General features: G+C 40.5%; 1 protein-coding gene across 2 annotated transcripts in view; it reads left to right on the top strand.

The window, feature by feature from the left end:
* Positions 1-11233, top strand: part of GALC (galactosylceramidase) — a 40936-nt gene extending 29703 nt beyond the window's left edge. For both annotated transcript variants that reach the window (XM_072864683.1, XM_072864684.1), the window contains exons 12-17: positions 669-758; positions 1102-1246; positions 1779-1959; positions 4754-4917; positions 6650-6726; positions 8509-11233. In XM_072864683.1, coding sequence (XP_072720784.1) covers positions 669-758; positions 1102-1246; positions 1779-1959; positions 4754-4917; positions 6650-6726; positions 8509-8652 — 801 coding nt within the window. In that variant the 3' untranslated portion in view covers positions 8653-11233. The remainder of the gene's footprint in view (positions 1-668; positions 759-1101; positions 1247-1778; positions 1960-4753; positions 4918-6649; positions 6727-8508) is intronic.
* The last annotated feature ends 14215 nt before the right edge of the window (positions 11234-25448 follow it).

Raw genomic sequence — 25448 nt, 5'->3', positions numbered from 1 at the left:
GGACAATACTTTTGGCAATAAAATGGTTTGCTTAGGAAAAGTAGTTGAGCGTCACTTCTGATATACAGCTCCCTTTGGGGGAAGTATCAGATGGCTTATCCAACCCAAAATCTAGGTTGCTTGCTTTGTTGTTCATCTGGGTAACTAAAAAAAAATTGTAGGGGTTGTATATGATTAAAATCTGTAACTAATGTAGCTGATATGCCGTAGTATTTGCTGAAGTTTGGAGATCTGTAAGCAAAGTACTTTGCTCAAAAATGAATATCAAAGAACCAGCAACTAAACTAAAGGTCTCATTAAAGCAAAATTATCAGGAGATTATTTCAGCCTGGTTGTTCCTAGGCAGAGAGCTTGTATCAAAGGGATACCATTGTTGATAATAGAGAAGCTAAAGACTACATGTGTGCTTGCAATGCTTTCTGTCTTTATAAGCAACATTACTGCATGTTAGGACAATGACTTATTGACATATAATCTAGAAAAAGATAAGCCATATGTAATGGCTAGCTCAATAGAGTGGTGGCCTCCAGTATGATCAACAGCTCTAAAATAACAAAAATTAAACACCCTTAGAGGACTGATATTTCTCAAGGTGAATATTCAGGGTGGGGTTGTTTGGTTGTTTGGTTTTTTGTTTGTTTTTAATTTTATATTGTGTTTCATTGTAGTATATGGTGCAAACCCTTCAAGTGTGGCATTCTAGACTTCGTTTTGAATCTGGAAACTCTAGTCTTTTTCAGCAGCTCCATCCTGTAAAGGTAAGTCGATCAGTTTTAATTACAGTGTCTCTGCAATTTCAGGTGTTTCTTACCCCTTTGCTGGAACTCCTGGACTTTCATGCCTAAACTGCATAGTTAGGATATGTTTTATTGGCTCCGTTTGACTACAATTTTACTAGCTATATACAAGCATACCTGGAAGTAATAATGAGTTTGAGGGAAAGGGGTTTTCAAAATAGCTCAGCTATATTAAATGCTGAGGCAAGAAGACAGGACTTTTGCCTTAAATCAGGACTTCAGAGGATCTCCTTTAATTCAGGAACTTGGGTATTTTGTTATTTAGTTGTTTGATTTTTGCAGCTTGAGCTTTCTTTAATTCCAGGTGTGGAACGGAAGTTTTTCTTTAGATCTAAATGTGGATGAAGTCTACACTTTAACCACACTCAAGACAGGGCAGAAATGTGGTTTCCAAGAGCCTCCACCACCTCAGCCCTTTCCTTCAAATTACAAAGATGATTTCAATATTCGTAAGTCAGAGTTCTCTTATCCAAAAACTTAATTCACATACAGATATAGTCTTAATGTAGAAAGGCAATAATAAATGTTATATGAGTCTTCTAATGTAAGCAACGTGAAGTAGTCAGAATGTGTGTTTTATTTTTGTTTATTTATACCTGCTTCTCCAACAACTTACACCTGTATACTTCACTTGCAACGAGGTGTATTTAATTCTATGTCTTAATTGGGTAGTCACTAACAGTTTGTAAATTCTGGATGGAAATGATATAGCTCATAACTATAGTGAACTAGATTTTGGAAGGAAGACAGGGAAGAAAGTAATTTACTTTGTTCATGTGTTTGCAAAAACTGGGGTCTGCTTAAAAACAAAACCAAAACTAAAATCACCTTCCAACTCCCAAAACTTCAGTTTTGGAGACTGTGCTTTGAAAGAGCAAGTCAAAATTCTGGAGAATATTTTCAAAGGAAATTTCTGAAAACAAGAGTACACAGAAGAAAAATAATGTTTTGGTGTCGATATGTATTTTATTTTCTGAACAGGTAATCCACCTTTCAGTGAAGCCCCAAATTTTGCAGATCAGACGGGTGTATTTGAATACTTCATAAATGCTTCTGACCCAGGAGATCATGTGTTCACACTCCGCCAGGTGGTGGTTCAGCGACCCATCACTTGGGCTTCTGATGCAGACCAGACCATCAGTCTCATAGGAAATTTTCAGTGGTATGTAAATGCTATTTTCTGGTGACATCTGGGGAAATGTCCTCCTTAACAGTGTGAGTTATGATCAGTTAATCTGTCTCAAGTCTCATTTCTCTTGGACAGAGGGCTTTTGCATTCAGACTCTCTGTAGGTATGCAGAAATGATGACTTAAAGGGACTTCCAAAAGTCATTGAGCCCTGCTCAGGGCTGTTGCCAATGCTAAGAGATCAACTGTGTCTTTGTCTAAATGAGTCTTAAAAAGATCCAAGGATGGAGAGTCCACCACGTCTCTTGGTAGCTTGTCCCACTGCTACACTGTCTTGGAGATTTTTTCCCTAATGTCCTGCTGGGCATATTTGTTCAAGTTGATTTTTCAGAATAATGGATCTGGGTTGGTGTACTAGAAAGACCAAGTCAAAATCCTAATTAAAAGTGTGCACTGAGTTTCAATATGTTTTTACATGGGACAAAAAAAATTGATTCAGTTTAAATTACTTAATTTTGACTTTTCTTGCTTGATTGTTAGCTATTTGATCAATCTCATATCAATGAAATAGTCTGGGAGTTAATTCAGTTATATTTGTTGCAGACTGCCATCTTCTGAGCAGATCCTAGAATTGTGTGGATTTGATTCAACTGCTACTTAAAACACTTTTATTTCTGGGTAAACGTAACTGAGATTTACTGGTTTGATAAGAGTGTAGTTATGATTGCAATTCTTTCTAGGAGCTATAATGATGGTAATTTGGAATCATGCAGCAGCTTTTATTTTAAAAAACATTTGGGAAAGAGCCTGTTAACTAATTGGTTTAGTAATAGTAAGTAATAATAAACTTTATGCTTAAAACTTTTTCTTCTTTTGGAAGTTTAGCTTAAATTCTTTTGATATGTTCTTTAAAATAGGCATTCTGTCAGGTTTTTTTCACTTTGATTGGATCATTGATCCCCCAAATGCTTTTTTAGAACATGCTTCATGCTTCTAATTTCTGGCCTGGACAAGTGATTGAATCACTTTGCTCTGAAGCCTGGAAGAATACCACCATCTCATAGATGGAGGTTGTTCTTCAGTTACTTGATGTATTCTTCTGCAGCCCTCTGTTAAGCAAAGTCTCATATTCCCCCTATAATCAACTTTCCCTCATTGAATAGATCATATTCAGTGATCCCTATAACAGCTACACAGGATGTATTCTTAAATTACTGTACTGAGATTCCTAAAAACTTCTTACTATTTCATTTTGGTTCCATTTGTTTCTGAATTTTCATCTTGTTTTCAGAACCAAGCTGGATTCCTGAATATTCAGCTGATCATTCAAGTTTTACTGATCTGTAACTTTTCATAATGATAGTCTTCAATTTCAGGCCCTCTGATTTGTTTGCTTCATCCTCAGTTTAAAGCTCATCTTGTCCTAGGTAGATGTTTTCAACCATTAGTGCATGCTATTGAAATACTGAACCAACTGTGCACTGAATTTCTCTGTGGAATGATATTTGACTTCAGTAATCAAAAACAATTTATTATGATTAAATTTCAGGATTATTTAGTTGGTTTTAGTTTGGATTTTAATCGTGTGCTTGTGAAAGCTTTTTGTTTCTACTGAATTTGTTAGTGTTTTGCTCTTATGGTTTTATTGAACCTAGCTGTATCCTAAAAATATTACTATGTAACTCATTCTACATTGCTTCCAATCTCTTTATAATGGCTTAAGCAAGATGTAGGGGTCTCTTGTTTAATACATAGGGAGGCAAGAAAGAAATCTTGTTTGTGTAATGAATACGTACCCAAGAATCTGATACTTCTAATAGCATTACATTAGAATGAAATCTCAGGTCGTTCTTACTATTATGGAAGAGGTGGAGAGAAGAGTTGCTACAATAAATATTCTTTATGATTTAGTTATCAGCTGAGCTGATGTCATAGAGAATCTTTCACATTCTGTAAATAATTATAGATAATTAGAAGCATCCTAAATATCTGACCTTGTGGCTGTATCCATATTGCAAGTCCTTTCAGACATGGGATGTAGACTTTTAATTTAAATGTACATTAGTAGAGGTAAAGAATGCTTTTAATTTTTATTGTAAAGAGGCTTGTAGTGCAACTTCAGGGCAGGGGAAGTTGTGTAAATTTTCTAGGTGCCATTTGATTGTTCTGGTATTCCTTTGCTTTATTCTCTTTTACAGCTGTCATATGTATAGCATGGTGCTTTACTGTTGAGCTGAAGTATCACCTCAGGAAAATCAGATAATTTCAACCTATTTGAACATTTTGTTTAAAAAAGTTTGTTTTGGCTTTTGGGCAAGAAGTCTGGATTACTTAAGCCTTGGCCTGTATTAAAAATCCTAGAGCAATGAAGATCAAATTTTAGCAGATGTGGTGCTATGACCCTTGAATCTTGGATTTGATTTAGTTATCTAAAAGCAACTTTTCATTTTGCAGACCTGACAGTTTTTCTGTGGAGATGCAAACCTTCTGTTTGGCGGTTTGTTTTTGTTTTGTGTTGGGTTTTTTGGTGTGTGTGTTTGGGTTTTTTTTTGGTTTTTTTAATAATTAATTGAAAGTTGCTGACAATACACTTCATTTTGTTGTTGGTTTCTGAGAAGAATTGCTCTTCCTAAGAAAATCTATGGACTCATGGGTGGGAAACAACCAGTCTAGACAAGTCCTGTGCGTCTCGCACCTGTAGGTCACAATTAGGATTGCTAAATCTTTCCTCAAAAAGTTGCTGTACTACATAGGGAATACTTTTCTACTTACTGCCTGCTCAAAAAAATTGATTTCTTGCTTCTTAAAATGCTAAACTTCTCTTATAGGGTAAACATGACAGTTACTTGTGACATCTACATAGAAAAACAACATGATGGGGGCGTGTTTATTGCAGGAAGAGTTGACAATGGTGGGATATATGTTCGACGTACCAAAGGAGTTTTCTTCTGGGTTTTTGCAGATGGCACCTACAAAGTCACTGGTGACCTAGGTAAGCAGCTCTTTGCTAAAGTGGATGCTGACATATGGACATGTCATTTTGATAGCTTTGATAAGAATGACTAACACTCAGATTTCGTAATTCAGTTGTCATTGCTATGAGTTTAACCCACTGTGCTCTAATGATGGTCACATTTTGTATGTGAAGAGAGCATCTGAAGGCTACTTGCTGGTCTACTTCTCAGTCTCAGCTTTCTGGATTTTTTTTTCCTCTGCTGACAAAACCTATTTTACACTAGCAAATGTAAATTGTTTTGATTTTCATAAATACTCTGATATAATATTAATTACAGAAAGGTTTGTTCTATATTCTTATACTACACCTAAAACCAAAATCCTGCTTGAAATGCAGTGGCCTGTCTTGTAGAGCAGTGCAAGTCAATGTACATACATCTGGCTTAGGTGATGTTGATGAGTGGCCTACTGTTTCCACAAATTGCATTCTGCTGTTAGTCTAGCTCAGTGGAGTGAGAGCACTTTCTACTTGTGATGCTAACATTCATATGTGTTCATCTATAGAGCACTTGGCAGGCACATGAAAGAGTGTATGTCATAATACTTCATCAATAGCTAAAAGTTCTTTTTAATTTGCTTTGAAATAGTGGCAGGTTTTGTTGTTTAAATGCATTTCCTAGCACTTCATGACTATAAATTAAAATTTTCAGTAGTTTCTAATGAGTCAAATGAACTTCTAGATCTACAGTAGATCTGGTATGAAGACAGTCTATAATGACCCTTTTCACACTGTACTGGGCCTTAAAAATAGTCTCGTCTTCTATTTGGTAGCTGTAGCTTCTAATTTCTCCTAATTTTGTTTTTTGTATTGGGTTTTTTTTTGTTGTTGGTTTTGTTTTTCTTTTTTTTTTTTTACCATGGATGGGTAGCGTAAGGAAGGCTTTACATTAGCTTCTCTTAACATACTGGTGCTCCCTAGGGAAACTTTGCTATGTCTAACTCCATAACAACTTAAGTTTCAGCTCTATGTAAAAACATACTCATGTTTAGGATTGACTCCAGTATTTATTTTTAATAAGTCATAACAACATTACCCAATTATTTTCTGAGGCTGTCAAAAATAATTTTTCTTAGATGAAATGAGAGGATTAACCACCTCATTATTTCAGACTGAGACACTTGTTACACAATATGGTAATTTTTTTCTGTACAGCTATTTTCAGTGATCTTTATATTTTTCTAGAAGGGAGCCTGAATGTTAAATTAACTTGCAGCTAAAACTGTCTACTGAATAATTGAAGATTCTACTTGTAGCATTTAATTTTTTTCAGGTCTTCCATCCAGGTGTCAGTCACACCCAATTTTTGCTTAGCTTAAATTTTGACTGGAACTAAGCAACATCATGATGTGGCAACTCAAACCCTCTGATTTAAAAAAGTTCCAATACTTAAACAAGGAGATCTATAGAACAAGCAGAGCAATAGCTACTGTCACACTTCATGAACCCATACCCTCAGTAGAGGGAATCCTTATCTCAGGCCAAATTCCCAAGAGCATTGGAGATTTCAGTGGCAAAACAGGAGAATGCACTGATAATGTAGAGGCCAGGTTTGCGTGTTAAGGCTTCCATGCTGCAGTTGGAATTGGTGAGATATCAGTCCTGAACACTTCTGAAAAATAGGTATTATTTTCCTTTTGCTGGGTTGGTATTTATCAGTCTCAGCAAAGGGGTGAAGTAACACTTTGCTAACCTTAAGTATGTTTTGCAGCTGAAGAAGAAATATTAATGAAAGGACTTTCTGGTGTCCGGGATAACGCGTGGCACACACTTACTCTCAACATTCAGGTAAGGACACAGGCAAAAAGCTAGAAAACCAGTTATGAAACTTCCAGTCCTAAATGGTTTAGACAAAACTATGCTATACTGTTGACTGTCTACTTGCATTAGTTTGCTCTATCTAAAACATAAATAATATCTCTGTTATCTTAAACCAATATTAAAATACCATACCAAGTTTTGCTGTCTGTATTTTTAAAGAGATTTTGAGAAACTGAAGAGGATATAGAAAATAACTGGAAAGATGAGTTGAAAGCTGGAGATAGGAGGGCTAGAGAGGCAAATCTTGTGTTTAATCTAATTAAAAGATCATGACCTGACTTCCTGTTCTGCAGACTGTCAGTAAACTACTGAACTAGCCTGTTTTACAAATCTGGCTCCCACCAATTCCCTTTGCATGCTAAGGCCTTGTATGCAGAGCTAGTTAAGGACTGAACTAAGATGAGCGCCATTCTTTCCTATACTGAAAAAGCATGGGCATAGTGTTGCTGTAAAGATGGGCCACCGTTAATGAGAAGCCTGTCCACATGTTTGCCTTCCCCCCAACTCTACCGCTTTTGGCTATAGTCACTTGGTGAGGAAAGTAGTTCCAAGCTCTACTTTAAATATACCTGTACACTTAGCTGGGTGTGACATTGGTGCAAGTAACTAAGAGGCTTTAAGTTCTTCTGCTGAATGCCTAATGCCTAGTGTAACCTTTGCCTAATGTAACCTTTGCAACTGCAAGGTGGCCTGAAATGTGGGGAAGCTTGAATCCTAGCTGGGGAGATCTTCTACTGAAGCAAACTCTCTTTTAAAATTATGCACTGAGTCTTTCCCTCATCCTAAAATGTCATCGAGTATTAGAAACCGTTTTTTGTCTTTGTGCTTTCCCATTGGGAGATAAAGGGATGCTCGTACCTGAGGCATTCACTGGAATGGATGTAGTTTAGTTTTGACTTTTGTACACCCACACTCGTGACAGTGATTGCCATCTGTAAAATGGGCCAAGACATTTGCTAACCTGAAGGAGGTGCTGAAGGTGAACGTAAATCGTTTAAAACACAAAACAGTGGTGACAATTTTAAAATGATGATGCTACAAACTTCCATCTGTGCTGTTAAAGTATTTTGTACCAAATATGCCTTTGATGTAATGACAGAAGTGCAGAGCCCTGTTTAAAGAATTCTCATGCTGACTCCTTCTTGAAAGGCATTCTTTGCTTTTACCTGTGTCTGTAATTGTCTTTCAGATTAAGAAATACAAGTAAACTGAAGTACTTTTTTCTAAACACTGTTTAGTGGAACACTGGCGAGATAAATTGTACGTTTTCCTGAAACTGTTTTTAATGGCAACGTGATACTTGAAAGTTCTGTTGTCCCCTCTTCCTCTCAGCTTAATGACTAAAATACATCTCTCTTTCCTTTTGACTTTTGCCTAATTGTGCAGAATCAGTGCCAGGTGTATCATATCCCCTTAAGACAATTGGGCTGTTTGAGGGAGCCTGACACAAGTGGAAGAGGAAAACCAGTTTACCTTTCAGATTCTGCACTGAGTTTGCAAAGCTGTGAGTTAGGGGAAGATAAGCCTTTTATTTATTCACTGTAAAGGCATTAAATCTGCTTCACAGAGCTGATAGGCACTGGAGGATTCTATACAATATTTAGAAGCGCCTCTGCATAGAAAATGTGTGAAATGTAGTTGAAAGTTGACTTGACATCTTACTGCCTTGTCTCTTCTCCCATGTGGGTAAGCTCAGTGTCAACACAATCACTGGATTTTACAAAGCTAACTTGTTCCTTTTTTTGACAGGGCACTTCTGCCTCAGGACTGTTAAATGGTTATCCACTCTGGGAGAATGTCACCATTTCTAAACCAAGTAATGGCTGGGCTGCTATTGGAACTCGCTCGTTTGAGTTTGCACAGTTTGACAACTTTCATGTTGAAGCTAGCTGAAGTGGCTTTTGCATTTGGAAAACCTAGTTCCCATATTACTTTGAATAAGAGCCAGTTCAAACTTTGAGGACAACTTAATGCTATGCTGAGATTGATCTGTAGTCAAGGAATCTGAATTCTGTCCTTATTCTCTGTTAAAGGTTTACTTGAGTAAGTATCAACATGACTGTAGCTTTATCCCCTGGTTGCTATGGGATTTTTGCCCTTTGATTTTTGGAGGTAAATTTTAGTTCAAGGTAATGATGAAAACAAAATCATGGATTTAAATCTCTTTAAATAACAACATCTTAACTTCACAGCTCACTTTTAAGATAACTTTAGAAGTTAACAGAAGACAGAGGCATCTCAAGCTGCATTTTTAACACTTATATGATTGTGTCCATTCCTTTCACTGTGCAAGAATGAATTAAATGCCAGTAAGCCTTATGAGCCAGTGGCCCCATACTTTTGTAGGTCTGTGATTCTCAGATTTCCTTTGGATGAAGTACCTAGTTTTTCTACAGTAAAAAAAAAAAGATGTTTTGTCTGTTTTTCTGCTACAGTCTGAGGCTAGACATTACAGTACTCCACGTGCATTTGATTACTACTTCCTGATTACGTCTTCTAACTTTCATTGCCAACCTTAAAATATATCATATTTTCAGTGGAATGGAAATGTGCCTTATGGCTGATCAGACAGTGCAGGATGTGCCTTACTTCTAAACTACCTCCTCTTTCCAATGAAAGGGTTGAAATGGATGAAAAGATACCATAACTTGCAGTTCATTAATGCTAGCTTTGTGGTTTTTTTTGCATGGTGCAAAGAATAAAAACTTTGCATCATGGATGCTGGCAAGCAGAGTGCTTACTTTCATGTCAGGTCACGTGGAAAAACTGGCCTTTTGTTCCTAGAAACATGGGCAACCATCTCTCACTTTTGATCGATCTAAAGCTTAGAGCAGAAAATAATTAAAGCATAACAATGTTATTTAGCTTATTATATTACTGTATTACATACAGAGGAGATATGGATATGATCACATCCTTGTATAAAATAAAATAAAAAATAGTCTTTGCCCTTAAGAGCTTGCAATCTGTTCATAAGGTAAGTGACAGCAGGTGGATGCAGATAGAATTGTTTAGTGTGCCAGGCAGTGGTATTGACACAATAGTGTCTGTTTTTAAATTTTTCTTAGGCAACACGGAGTAAAGTTCTGAGGGAATTTCAGATCCTTGGGAAAGGAGGGATTCTGTTTTGCTGTTGCTTCATTTTTTCTTTTTGTCCAAGTTACTGTGCTACAAAAAAAAAAATTCATTGAGAATATAATGAGGTACTGAATGGGATTTTCATCACACACATTCCAAATTCTGTTGGCTTCTGAATTTTTCTTGTTTGCTGTTGATCAGTTTGAATGAAGATGATGTCTGTTGCCCTAACGAAACATGCCTCCTGTTGTCTGTCTACTTTTCATATTCACATCCTATTTAATTAACAAGCAAGTAGTTCCACAGACTTGATAGGGCACTAATAGCTGTATGAGGCTATCTGTAACAGGCAATATCTTATCCTGAGAAACAGATTTGCATTATACTTCAATTTATACAGATTATCATTCTGATCCACTTTATTTTGAAGGCTGTTTCCAATAAGTGTTAACTTCAGTCTTCAAAGTTATCATCTAATATAGAGTTAATGTAATATGAATCATTACTGGAAAATTTTTATAAAGATTATCTTCCAAATTAGCTTTTGGAGAAGAAACCTCAAAATTCCATTTCTAATACGTAAAAATGTTTTATCTTTTAGCTGTTATACTGATACTGCTATTGATTGCTTATGAATCATTCATATGTGCAAGTTTCATACATGCTAGTAACCTTGAAAAATGGTCCAAACCACTAAACTTTAAAACTCTTGTAGAAGGCTTCCAAATATTAAGTAACTATTTACTTAACTGGGTGAAAAATGAAAGGCATTTTTCCACTTAAGTTTCATTTGATGGTTGATGTATGGATGCAAATCTGTTCATTACTTGCCTGATTTCAGAAGGGATATCACTGGTAACTCCAGATGTGAAGGAATCTAATTTTAGGTCCTCATATTCAAGTAATATGAGTATAGGAGAAGTAGTTCTCAGAATAAACTTATTTTAGCTGTGATGGATTTTCCTAGTAGGATACTTCTTGGAGGCTTGCTGGTAGCTTGTAGCTTGTGGGGCTGCAAGCAGTGTTTGGGTAAGAGAGAGATCAGGAATGATGCAGTTATGCCAAAGGAGCTGTGCAGCTCTTTACCTTTTAATGCACTAGTGTAATAAACTGTACTGTTATATTGTGTAATAAACACAATGTATTTTATCACTGGAAATGTTGAGGTTTTTTCTAATCTTAATTTATAATGTTAGAGGATTAAACTGTTACAAACAGAGTAAGTGATTTAATGGTGATATAATGTTATTCATCTTTATATGTCTGTAATTCTTCACCCTTCAGCAGGCTGTAATATGTTTGGCGATAACAAGCTGTCAGGTCTTTCACTGAGGGGTGGATTTATGTTGTTGATTATAAATACTAGTAATTCCAAATGGACAAATAAACAACTTAAAACTCCTTTATTTGTGCAGAATGCTTCTGTAAATGTGTCTTGGTTTTCTCCAGTAAGAAAGCTGACGGATTTTCCATTGTGATTCCTGATAAATATACTTGATATTAGCTTAACTGGGTTGAAAGAGTTTTTCTGACACTCTGAATAGCCAAACAGTCCTCATTAGCAAATATCTCAAAATCCATATGCATTAGGACTTGTGCTGTTGAAAAAATTTTTTTTTTTTTTTTATAGCACTCAAGGTACATTTTGCTTCTTTCGGGGTTGTTTTTGTTTGTTTTTGGGTTTTTTTGGTGGTGGGGTTTTTTGTTTGGTGTGTTTGTTGGGTTTTTTTTGTTTGGTAGGTTTTTTTTTTTTTTTTGCACTTAGTTGAGGGAATTAAATTGTATTTGAAGGCCAGTCATGCAAAACCACTGAGTACTAAGGTCTTGTGAGATTTAGCTGAAAGTCTGTTTCTAGGTATGGAAACACAGTGCTGTACGGATGTACTTTTAAAGTTTAAATGAGGTTTCTTTACTTCAAATATCCTTTTGAATCTAGCTTCAAACGTGCTTCTTTCACCCCCACCCCCCAGCTTAAGAGTTAAACTTTAAAAGAGGAGGAGAAATTCCATAGAGGTAGTCATGTTTTCCAGGCCATCATGCCAGTAGATAGAAATTACCTCGGAAATACTGTCTTCCAGTAGTCAGGTATGTGCTACCACCTACACAAACCCTGCATCAAAATCAAGTCTGTCCTTTCTCTGCCACCCCACCTTTGAGGTTAGACATGAGCAGTTCTTGGGATTTTCAAATTCCTGCAAAACACCAGGGCTCCTTTGTTTTAAAATTACAGGAGACTCTATAACTTCAGGCTACTGGTGATGGTTCCTTTCGCAGCTGCCTCCTGGTTTCACTGTATCAAAAGTAAATTTCTAGTTCAGGATTTGATGTGGAGTAGTAGTGGTTTGCTCTTTCCTCATTGAATCAGTTTTATTGCATGGTAGAAGCAGGTTGGTTGTTTTCACTTAATAATTTTTCATTGGCTTAGCTCAAGTTTCTATCCAGAGTCCATTTCTGGAGGGGTGTGCATATTATGAAAATAGCCACCATAATTATTGCTGTCTTCGATGATTTCAGTGGCATGGCCAAAGAGGGACAGTGCTTGGAGACCTTATTATCTTCACTTTGTTTGGGGGTTTTTTTTCAACCCCCCCTTGTAAGCACTACATTCATACCAGTCTAGAACATGCTGGGAGTGTGGGGGGAAGGTTGTAAAAACAAACAAACAAACCCAAAAACCAAACCAAAAATGGAAAATACCACGACCTTCCCCTAAAACAAAACAAAACAAAACAAAAAAAAGACCACACCCCTAATTTTAAAAGACTTGCTAATTTAAAAAGACAGCTAGCAGAATCATCATGTAGCTATTTTAAGGGTTTGAGCATATTATACTTTGATACTTGATGAGAAGTAATATCATATGCCAATTAATGTCAGTGCTTGCTGAAACAGAGAAATAAAATGCAAATGATTATCCATTTTCTTAACAAAGATACTTTAAGTGAAAGTTAAATGCCTTTTTTGTGTGGCTGGAACCTTAGCAATCATCCTGCCCAAATTGGTAATGCATGAAAAGTTAGCATGAGCAAGTTCCTCTTGGCACTAGATATGTTCCTTCCATTTATGCTCAAGTGTCACTGAAATAATAAAGGTGTTGTTTCTCGTCCTGGTTTTGGCTGGGATAGAGTTAATTTTCTTCCCAGTAGCTGGTATAGTGCTGTGTTTTTGATTTAGTATGAGAATAATGTTGATAACGCACTGACGTTTTAGTTGTTGCTAAGTAGTGCTTACACTAGTCAAGGACTTTCCAGCTACCCATGCTCTGCCAGGTGCACAAGATGCTGGGAGGGGGCATAGCCAAACTGGCCGAAGGTCTATCCCATACCATTTGACATCATGCTTGGTATATATGCTGGGGGTAGTTGGCTGGGGGGAGGTATCGCTGCTTGGGGACTGGCTGGGTGTCTGTTGGTGGGTGGTGAGCGGTTGCATCACTTATTCTTTTTTTTTTTTCTTGCATTTTGTTCCTCTCTCTCACTCTTATTGTCTTCCTTTTCATTACAATTTATTATTATTATTTTATTTTATTTCAATTATTAATCCAATATGTCAGGCAGACCCTTCTCATAGGGAAGTCTGCTGCCTCCCAGGAGCCCGGGTTAGAGATATCACTAGGAAACTTCCTAGCCTGGTACAGCCCTCTGACTACTACCCATTACCGCTCTTCCATGCGGGAGGTGACGAAGTTGCAGTATGTGGCCCAAGGGAGATTAAAAGAGACTTCAGGGCCTTAGGATGGTTAGTGAGGGAATCTGGGGCACAGGTGTGTTTTTTCCTCCCTCCTTCCAGTTGTGGGCAGTGACATTGGAAGGAACAGGTGGACCCAGTCTATTAATACATGGCTCTGTGGCTGGTGTCAATGTCACAATTGTGGTTTTTTTGACAGTGGGGTGGCCTACATGGCACCAGGTTTGGTATCAAATGGGAGCTACCTTTCTCAAAGGGGAGAGAGGGTCTTTGCCCAGGAGCTTGTGGGGCTCATTGACAGGGCTTTAAACTAGATGTGAAGGGGAGGGGGAACATATCAGGCTTGCTTGTGGCAAGCCGCGGGAGGACACAAAATGGTTAGAGGGACGGGGTGCTAGTATGGGCCCTCAACCTGTTGCTCAGGGGTGTGCTGGGGACACTGCACCACAGTCCAAGTCTTGTGGAGATGAGCTGGGGGCTCCTGAGGTAGTAGGAGCCAGCAAGGAAACTTCCATGGAACATCTTAAGGGAAACGACCGACAGCCCGGATGAAGTGTCTCGACACGAATGCACACAGCATGGGCAACAACAGGAGGAGTTGGAAGCTACTGTGCTGCTAGAAAGCTATGACCTGATTGCCATTACTGAAACCTGGTGAGATGAATCCCATGACTGGAGTGTGGCTATCGATGGCTACAGGCTATTCAGAAGGGACAGGCGGGGAAGGAGGGGCGGAGGTGTTGCCCTCTATATCAAGAAATGGATAGAGTGTGAAGAGCTGTCCCTGAACAATAGCCACGAGCAGGTCAAAGGCTTACGGGTAAAAATTAGAGACCGAGGCAACAAAGGGAACCCTGTGGTTGGTGTCTACTACAGGCCACCCGATCAAGGGGAGCCTACTGATGAAGCCTTCTTCCTCCAGCTACAGGAGGCTTCACGCTCGCAAGCTTTTGTCCTACTGGGGGACTTCAACCACCCCAACATCTGCTGGAAAAGTAGCATGGCAAGCTGTAGTCAATCCAGGAGGCTCCTGGAGTGCACTGAGGATAACTTCTTAACCCAGGTAATAGACACCCCTACCCGAGGGGATGTGGTACTGGACCTGATGGTCACCAATGCAAGTGAGCTCATCAGTGACATCAAGTTTGGAGGCAGCCTAGGCTGCAGTGATCACGCATTGGTGGAGTTCACAGTCCTGAGGGATATGGGACAGGTGAGGAGTACAGTCAGGACCCTACATTTTAGGAAAGCAAACTTCCAGCTCTTCAAGGAGTTAGTCAGTAGGACCCCCTGGGAAACGGTTCTCAGGGACAGGGGAGCAGAACAGAGCTTGCAGATCTTTAAGGAGGCTTTCCATAAAGTGCAAGAGCTCTCAGTCCCCAGATGTAGGAAATCAGGCAAAGAAGGGAAGAGACCAGCAAGGCTGAGTCAAGACATGCTGGTCAAAATAAAGAGCAAGAGGGAACTGCACAGGCAGTGGAAGCAGGGACAGGTATCCTGGGAAGAGTATAGGGACGCTGCTCACTTGTGTAGGGATGGGGTCAGGAAGGCCAAGGCGCAGCTGGAGCTGAACTTGGCAAGGGATGCAAAGAATACCAAGAAGGGCTTCTACAGGTATATCAACCAGAAAAGGAAAGTTAAAGAAAGCATACCTCCACTGATGAACAAGAATGGTGACCTAGTATCAACAGGTGAGGAGAAGGCTGAGGTACTCACGAACTTTTTTGCTTTAGTCTTCTCTGGCAACCGCTCTCCTCACCCCTCCCGAGTCATTGGACAACATGTTGGGGACCAGGGGGGTGAAACCCCTCCCACTGTAAGGGAAGATCAGGTTTGTGACCACCTGAGGAACCTGAACATATGTAAATCCATGGGACCTGACAAGATGCATCCCAGAGTCCTGAGGGAACTGGCTGATATAGTTGCCAAGCCACTCTCCATGATATTTGAAAAGTCATGGCAGTCAGGTGAAGCCCCTGGTGACTGGAAGAAGGGAAACATTGTGCCCATTTTTAAAAAGGGTAGAAAGGATGACCCTGGGAACTACTGACCTGTCAGCCTCACCTCTGTGCCTGGGAAGATCATGGAACAGATCTTCCTAGAAGCTATGTTAGAGCACGTGGAGGACAGGGAGGTGATTCGAGACAGCCAACATGGCTTCACCATGGGCAAGTCCTGCCTGACCAAGCTAGGGGCTTTCTACGAGAGAGTTACCACACAGTGGACAAGGGAAAAGCAATGGATGTCATCTACCTGGACTTTGACATGGTCCCCCACAACATCCTTCTCTCTAAATTGGAGAGATATGGATTTGATGGGTGGACTGTTCAGTGGATAAGGAATTGGTTGGATGGTTGCATCCAGAGGGTAGTGGTCAACATCTCAATGTCCAGATGGACATCAGTGATGAGTGGTTTCCCTCAGGGGTCCATACTGGGACTGGTGCTGTTCAATACATTGAACATCAATGACATTGACAGCGAGATCGAGTGCACCCTCAGCAAGTTTGCAGATGACACCAAGCTGAGTGGTGCAGCTGACATGCCAGAAGGACGGGATGTCATCCAGAGGGACCTGGATAAGCTGGAGAAGTGGGCCTGTGTGAACCTCATGAGGTTCAACAAGGCCAAGTGCAGAGTCCTGCTCCTGGGTTGGGGCAATCCTTGGTTTCAATACAGGCTGGGGGATGATGTGATCGAGAGCAGCCCTGCAGAAAAGGACTTGGGGGTACTGGTGGATGAAAAGCTGGACATGAGCCAACAATGTGTGCTCGTAGCCCAGAAGGCCAACCGTATCCCGGGCTGCATCAAAAGAAGCGTGGCCAGCAGGTCGAGGGAGGTGATTCTGCCCCTCTACTCTGCTCTGGTGAGACCCCACCTGGAGTACTGCGTCCAGCTCTGGTGCCCTCAGCACAAGAAGGACATGGAGCTGTTGGAGCGGGTCCAGAGGAGGGCCACAAAAATGATCCGAGGGCTGGAGCACCTCTCCTACAAGGACAGGCTGAGAGAGTTGGGGTGGTTCAGCCTGGAGAAGAGAAGGCTGCAGGGAGACCTTATAGCAGCCTTCCAGTACTTAAAGGGGGCCTATAGGAAAGATGGGGACAGACTTTTTAGCAAGGCCTGTTGTGACAGGACAAGGAGCAATGGTTTTAAACTAAAAGAGGGCAGATTTAGACTGGATTTAAGAAAGAAATTTTTTACAATGTGGGTGGTGAGGCACTGGAACAGGTTGCCCAGAGAGGTAACGGAGGCCCCATCCCTGGCAGCATTCAAGGTCAGGTTGGATGGGGCTCTGAGCAACCTCATCTAGTTAAAGATGTCCCTTCTCACTGCAGGGAGGTTGGACTAGATGACCTGTAAAGGTCCCTTCCAATCCAAAGCATTCTATGATTCTATGGTTCTACAACTGTTCTTATGTCAACCCCTGATTTTTCTTACTTTTGCTCTTCAGATTCCCTCCCCCATCCCACTGCGGGTGGAGGCTAAGCGAGCAGCTGTGTGGTGCTTGGTTGCTCACTGGGGCTAAACCACAACATTTCTAGAACTGGTGTTTTAAAAAAACCAAAACCCCAAAACACCTACTAGCAGTTGAGCAGAGCAAAATGTGTGTTGCAACAGTGTTGCCAAGCTTTCACTGTGTGCCAAGATACTTCTGTGTGGTTTTCATAGTGGCTAAGACAAACAACTGTAAAACAGTATTTTTCCCTGCAAGGGATTATATTCGGATAAGGTTAGAAACAGATACAGAACCCAAACATCAGTTTTGTCAGGGGGCTCCAAGTAACTTTGCAACTAGTGTGTTAAGCCTGTCCTTTACTTTTGTACACCCCAGGCTAAACCTAGACATATCTCTGGAAAGTGGAGATGAAAGTAACTTAAAAGTATTTGTTAGTGTTGACTTTCTTTTTTTTTTTTAAATGCCTTTTCTGTTGGTATCAAGTGTACCTGAGTGAGAGTTAAAATTTGACTTAGAGCAGGAAAACAGTCATTTTGATTTTATTGTGCTTATGGATGCATTTCAAAATGCAGAACTGTAGTAGAGGATGGCTCAGTACAGTACTAACTCGAGGCTTTGCGAGAGAAAACAAACCTAGTACACTAGGCTAATGTTGCGCAGCCTTGGTCTGGGAACCCTTGATGGTCTAAGACAGAGAAGATAACACCAAAATGACTATTAAAAAAACCCAAAGCAACAAACCAAACAAAAAACAACACCCTCCCCCCCCCCCCCACAAACCCCCCAAACAAACTCTGCACACGTGTACCCAAATAGTACATGGAAAAGCAAAGAACAGTCCAGGTTTAACTTGACTTCCTTTGTTCCGTTCCTGTTGGGAAATACAGTCGTCTTCCTTGCTGTTTTCTGTGCATAATAATTTAATTAAAATGCCTATAGAAAATACAAGACTTCATTGTTGCTAAAAAGCAAATGTTGTTTGGCTAATTATAGACACTGCCATTTTCCAAGAACACTAGGATTAGAAAAGGTTAGAAAACATGACAACAGGTTATGCGGCTGAAAGGCATGCCTGTGATTTGTGAATCTGTCCTGCTCCTGGTTGCAGAAGGTTTCTTCTCTGCTAGCGTAGCATCAGAGCTGTAAGAAAAGGGAAAATATTTCTCTGTTACTGCCACCTTCCTTCCAAGGTTTTGGGAAGCTTCATGTACATCAGCCAATCTGAGATTGCACAGGAGCGGCTCTGTAGACTCTTAGCTTGATTATACAGAGTTAACTGAGTAATTTGAAAGAGCACACGGCAATGGTGAACAGCAAATCCTATTAAGGATGTCCATATTCCCTTCTGATGTGATTGCCTTTGTAGTGGGAGCAATAAATGGTAGTGTTCGCTGGCAAGAGATCAGACAGGTTTTGTGCTGAGCTGAGGTGCACGCTAATGTCTCGGTGCAGAGATCTATAAAGCTGCATTGGGATACACAATGTCTCTGGCATAAGCTGCCTATTTCCTATTCAGTCTAAGATTGCTGCTTAATGGTTCAACCAATTTTTTCTCGCTACTCAGATGATACTTTATCCTAAAAAAATGTTTTTCCAGCGTTATATGAAATTTGCTCAACGCAGCAGGGCAAGTCTGTACCTGAAGGAGGAGGCTGAGCATACCCTGTTGATCATTTAGCCCATCTCCATGCCAAATAAGACTTTTTTCCTGTTGTGCATTTTTGGGGCCTGCCTTAGTTGAGTGCTGAGACAAAAGGGTGGGAGAGCTTCCACTTCTCTTTTGTAGGTGCCTATTCTGCTATTGATTTTAAAACAAACAGCATCATTACTTTTGTTTATGATCTGTGTTGGGGTGGAGGGAGATAGTTCAGCTTTTCTTCCCAATTCATGATAAAAGCAAGGTTGATACTGCAGAATGTGTCTAATATTTATTGAGCTCTAGTATTTACTTCTGGGGTGGCTTGAGTCCTTCATGAAACACATGTGATTCTACCTTGAGAGACAAAATGCTTTGATAGGTGAATGCTTTCATATAGATACATCGACTATGAATACCCACTTCCCAAGCCAGTGGGAGATGGTGTTCCAGAATCCACGTGGGACGGTCCCTTCAAATGTCATAATGAGAAAGATGTAAATAATTTTTTCTTAATGATAGTTCTAGTAGATCTCTGCAACAAAAATCCCATCCTCCCCAAATGTAAATGTATTCTTTACATCCCTTGGTTTCATTCTCCTTCCCTGTTCGCACTTTTTAAATGGTGAATGCTCACAGACATCCATCGCCCTTCCCACTCAAATACTTAGCCAGGTGAAAATGCAATAATCTTAATCTTTTGTACAATTCAATCTTTTTAGCTCTGTATTACAGCTAATTAATTTTTTTCTTGTGCTGAATCTGAATATTGTCACTCACTGGATTTTCCCACATAGTCTACAGTTAATGAAACTGAATAGATTTTCACTGGAATCTGATTTTTGTAATAAATAGAATTTATATAAACCAGGTTCTGCAAGCAGGCATCAGCAGGACCCTGTAGGCAACTAAACTTTCTTCTGGTGTTTTAGCCACAAGTCATCTCACCTGTATTTTTTCTTCTCTACTTTTACCACCCCACACACTCCCCAGTGCCATATAGGGTGGCTACCAGGGTAACAGCCTCAATGGTAGTATTAAGGATTGAAAGTGAGTGTTTTTCTTGTGTGTTATATGGTGAATTGGGAACGGTAGATGCCAATCTTCTGTACCTTCATTGTAGAACTCAACTTCCTAGAAGTCAGGCAGGTTTTTGGTCACTTTTCTTATACAATCAAGCATTGGAGTGTTAATAGTCTGAAGGATTTTCTTTCTTTCCTTTTGGACCATGTTTCTGTTTATCATTCCTCCTTTGTTTTTCCTCCTTTCCTCCAAATGTTCACATTTGACTCCCCCTCCCCCCAAGAAGCCTGATGCAGAAAGGATGCTGGCTTGCTTTTATTACATCAAAACCTGATTACAGCAAATCTGTGTTTAGCAACCTCCCTGATGAGCATATGCTGCATCCTCAGATGCCTTTGAAGACTTCTGCTGGGGGGTAGTTATCCATACTAGGTCATTTCAGAAGGCAGTTTCTCTGAAAAAGTTGCTAGCTTCCACTAAAGTGATGTGCTGATTATAAGTGTGGTGATCATTATTTTCTGCCCTGTGAGGTTTTAGCCTTGCATTGTCTAACTGAAATGTCTTTTTGTCCCTGTGCTTCCTTGTTTCAAACGATTGTGGTGGACCTCATCCCACTTTAATCCTGCAAGGAGCTCAGTACCATGTAAACAATACTAATGCCCTCTACTGCAGATAAAAGAGAAGTGCGTGTTGCATGCTGTACATTTCTGATGATCGGGAGATTCTCTGTTTAGGTTTATCTCTGTTGGGGACAGTGCTCTGAAAGCAGAATATAATGAATTTACCTATGAGGCTGTATTGACTTTTCAAAATGTACTGTTCAGTTTTTAAGTGATTATGGAGCACTGTGTGCAGTTCTGGATAGTCCTGGATTTTTTAATAACATTTACATTCACTACACTTACCAGAGCTTTAAGTGAGTGGTGGATGGAGATTTGGAGTGCATCAGTCAAATGATAGAAAACTGCAACTGTTGTTCGAAGTGCCTATGCAACCCAGAATGAATACGAGCAGTTTGAAGATTTAAACAAGTCTTGGATGTCATAGTATGGTGTTTATTCCTAACGTGGTGTCCTGGGTTCACTCCATGCCTCAGTTTCCTCATTAGAAAATGGATGCAACACAGGGATATTGTGACACTGAGCACTCTTGCTTAATAGACCTGAAAGGGCGCTGCTGCTTTAACTTTCTTCCTACAAAGACTAAAAGCGTTAGCAGGAAAAAGCACTGATTAAAATCTCAGAGTCACCTCCTATTGAAACTGTAAGTGGGAAAATGACAGTGCTCTGAGAGCAAGCCACTGTGGATATGCCTCTGCTCAGCAGTTGTCAGCTCTTCATTAGTGATGGTGGGGGGCTGGGAGAGGCGACTTTATTTCCTTTTGAATCTGCCACTGAACATGCTGCCTTTTTTATTCTTCATGTCAGACAGCTACAGTGCATAGGCCAGTGATGCTACTCCACCTGTAATGATAGTCACACTATGGGTGTGGGTCTTTTCACAGAGTTTTGGAAGGGACTCCCTTGATTCCGTGTACCAGCTCTACATTGGTGTCCTGTGGTTTCTCTGTCCAACAGTCTCACAGTAGGGAAAAAGAAACCAGGCAGAAGTGATGGAGTCAGTGAGCTGAAATATAGGCACATCACCAACAGCTGCCACTGCCTGCAAGGAACTCTTCTGGAGAAGGCAAGGCAATGTGCTGTGCTTCATGGAGCTGCCTTTCTAGTGGAACCAGTAGAATGGAGATGAGTAGGATAGGTTGGAAATGGCCTTGTTTGGTATAGAAACACATAGGGGAGTGATGTAAAGCTTACATAGTGTCTCCCTGGAGTTGTATCAGTCCCTGCATACATATCGTGACTCAACAAGGTAGGAGGAGTTGTGTTAATGCATCTATAAAATGCCTGAGTCCATAATATGCCCTCAGAAATGCTCATCTCCAGGCTCTCTCCCTTCTTTTCATTGAAAAAAAATGTTGTAAGTTGTACCTAACAAAAGAGCAGAATGGTACAAGAGGAAAACAAGGGCAAGTCTACTTATATCTGCAGTCATCTTTTCTCAATGTTGTATTCCTGAAGCTAATGAACATTATTCACATTATTGCTTAACTATAGCTGCTACTTTTCCTCCAGAGACCTAATTCCCTGTCAAAAGTCTCTCGGTCCTAACCAAAACCAGATAAACAGCAATACTATTCCAGTTCACTGAGTGTGACTGACACAATATTTGAAACCACCACCCAGCCTAGACAGTCAGGAGGGGTAGCTCATACTTCAGGCTACAAAAAAACCCCCCTCATTATAGAAAGTCTGCTCTGTTCTCAGAAAAAAAAAAATCTATAGTGGTATCACAAAGATTGGTTTCCGAATGAAAAATTGAGGTTTGGCATGAACCTTAGGACTTTTTATCTTTTGTGACAAGTTCGTAAAGAAAGAAGACCTTGCTGTCTGCGCCGGAGGCACTAGATGGCAGTGGAAGTATGACTAAGGAAATAGCTGTCTTGCTGGGTTTGGGGCCAGCCTCTCTGAGCCTTGAAAACAAGGAATGAAGGCAGCTTTACTTGAGAAGAAAGATAAGGTTGAGACTACGGACGGCCTTCTGTGCACAAAACCCAAGGCTTCCCTTACAAGGAATACTAATTCGTCTTTTAATAATTTTGCATCTGCTTTAAGCAGATTAACCTATAAAAACCCAAATGCTTTGTAAAGCATCTATTACCCGCAGTGGTTTGTCTGGATCAAAGTCATTAAAACAAATGTCCAATTGCTGCCAGTGACATAGCTTTTGTGTGAGTTTTGGTAATTTTTAACTCGTGTGTTCAAGCTATGAAAAGGATCTGCAATGATTATTTTTAGTGCACAATGAGTTTGGTCTTCACTGATAATTGTGCTGCTACAGCCCATATCCTAAAAGCCTTTTACATGCCACAGCTCCAATATTGGAAGGTCTCTCTAGGAGCATGCACATGTGTCCTGCTGCATGCAGCCACATGTGCTCTACTGATGCTCTGTACAGGAGAGCTGTGCACGTGCACAAACGTGATCACAGGACGAAACCCCAGACTAGATGTGACAGTGAATGAGAAAGGCATATAGGAGCTTTTTGCAGTGTACAGCTGCAAGATTGTTATTTCCCATCACTTTGAGGTTTCCTGAGGTGTGGGGCTCATATTTGCTGCTTTAATTTTAAAATATCAAATCGATAGCTTGGGCAGCTGCAAGGGACAGAAACACTTTGTGAGAAAGAAGCAGCATGTTTGCACTGGTAGAGGCATTGTCATCCAGCTTACCCTTGAACAAGGCAGTTCTTTGCTCAAAGAAGTCTGGAGACAAGGAAAGGCAGCAGCCCTGTAAATACAAGTGAAGGGAGGACACAAAGGGCACGTCGGAAACTGGAACTGGCTGACTTTGGGGTGACTGAGAAACTTAAAAAAACCAAAGGGGTCAACAGTGTGAAAGCAGAAAGGGAGGATAGGTTTGGCCATTATCAAGTGTCTCAGAACAGCATAATCAGAAATATGGGAGAGGTAAATGAGCAGTGATTACTGGGAAAGCAATTCACTCCCTCATGCCAGGTTTTCAAAAGCTTTATGTGCTGTAGGTTAATAGCCAACTATTTGCTTTCACTCTGGATTAAGCCCCAGACTTCCTGAGGTGATGTCCTTCCCTGTCCCTCGCAGGCCACCAATGTCAGGCAGCTCAATGCTGGGCATAAGTATGAGCCGTCTCAGCTCAGCCTCTCTGGTAACACCTTGCTCAAGGAAATCCTTAGTTATGGGTTCAGTTTTTTTTCCATGCCCTTTGCATTGCCCCAGAAAGGGCCTACCCAGATGTGTGTAGGGACTGGGAAGCAGAAGGACTTTGTGGAATTTAAAACAAAGATACAAGATCCTGACATGAAAACGTATCACAGTGTCTTGTGTCCTGGAAAGCAAAGTGAGAAATGTTTCTGATTTTGGCAGAGATTATAGCAAAACCCAGAGGATGTGTGAAACTGAAGTGGGAACTGTTCTTCTTTAGTCCTGCTTTTATGTAAGGCATCCATGAAGTTTGCTTCTCTAAAGGGTGGATACATCATTTGTGTGGTGGGGAGAAGGCACAAGGCAGAGAACTTGGTGCTTATTTGTCTTAAGTGGCTCTTATGACCAGCGTTTCATATGAGTTTCTGCAGAGGAGGAAGATAATGTTTTCTGTGGGAGTGTAGTGCCCCCCTGTCTAATGAGAGGGAACGTCGCCTTTGAAGAACTACAGAAATTTTCTTTATTGGTTTCTAACCTTAATACTGTCTGTGTATTTTTTTTCCCATTTACTTGATGAAATCCCTTCGATTGTTGTTGGATATCTTTACAGGTCCTTAGGTGCTCTGTGCTGTCTAGGTCACAGCTCTTTTCCTTGTCGTTTGCTCTTACAGAACGTGACCTTCAGGAACATTTCAGATTTTCCTTTTGCCTTTCCTTGCTATAACTTTAGCTTCTTGTGCAAAAGTGAGAAAGAAACCTTTCCATGAGGTGCTAAGGGACGGAAATGTGATCATTAAACCTTGATAGGTTTTCCTTTTCACCCACGGTACTTTGAAGGCAAATTGCTTACCAAAAAATGTGCTTGGATAAGCGAAGGATATACAGAAGAGTGGAAGAAAGACCCCAAGATATCCTATGGCCTGTAGAGGACAGTGGTTGTTTACAAGTATCTTTGGAGCAGGTGAGTTATAGGGCCCTGTCTCGGCCAGCAAGATAACACCAGGACGACTGTGTTTTGTGTAGTTAGCGCAGGGATGCACCTTGGCAGCCTGTTAGAGATGTTTTGAGTAATTTTGAAAAGTTCCTTGTGGATTATTTAGTGAGTGACTTTACTTAAGACAAAGCTTTTAGCTCCTGAGAGAGAAGGAAGAGCCCGGACGAGCTGCTGTTGTAAATGTGCACTTGCCAGTTGCTGGCAAGTTGCTCCTGTTTCTGGATTCCCTGTCCATAATGACAAACCACCTGTTTGGCCCCAGTGTTGCAGTGCTGGTGGGTGCTTGGGCTGCTTCGTGCTGTAATACATAACACAGAGCAGTAAAGTTAATAAGAAGGAGTTCTAGTAACAGAGCTAAGCTATAATCTGATGCCTCAGAGAACCATACATAACGCTCAGCAGACCACAGTCTTCTCCTAAGAGCTGTAATGTGGAAAATGCCACATCAAATGGAGGGCTTATGCCAGTCGCTAGACCAAGGGTGTAAGGCAGGGTACCTGGGAATAGGTGGCTGAGGAGCAACCCTCTGTTAGTTTTAAGACATTTTAAGTGAGGGAGTGGACCTAATTCCTAGAGGAAGTGAAGATATGGTACTTGGCTACCTTCAGCTGGAGCGGTGGGTAGCTAGCCCTTCTGCAGATCAGATCCGTGAAGGTTTCTGGTTAGGCTTCATTTCTGCAGTCTGTCCTTACAACTCACTTGGTGAAAAGACAGGAAAGCTACTCAGATGATTAAGGAAGTTTAAGAGGTAGGATTTCACCTTCGGACCAAGGAGACAGAGTGCCACCATCTTAATCTGTTGGTGGCTTTTAGTACTGCTGATACTCCTGGAGAGTGATAGGCCAAACACATACGTGTTGTCAGCCCATTGGTAGAGTTCTAATACTGGAGAAAAGAAACTCTTGTGTACCTGAAATTGGGATGTTTGTGAATTACTGAAGAATTATCCAGTCTTGACACCAGTTCTGGAGTCAAGATTTTGTATAGTCTTTTGCCACTGATGTGAGTTTCTTGTATCTGAGATTCCCTGTCTGTAAAATGGTGTGCCAGTGACATTATTGCATTTTTCTAGCCTT

This window comes from Ciconia boyciana, chromosome 6, assembly GCF_034638445.1.
Source record: "Ciconia boyciana chromosome 6, ASM3463844v1, whole genome shotgun sequence".
Taxonomy (NCBI): Eukaryota; Metazoa; Chordata; class Aves; order Ciconiiformes; family Ciconiidae; genus Ciconia; species Ciconia boyciana.
Note: the sequence above shows the minus strand (reverse complement) of the source record. Positions and strands in the feature narration are given on the sequence as shown.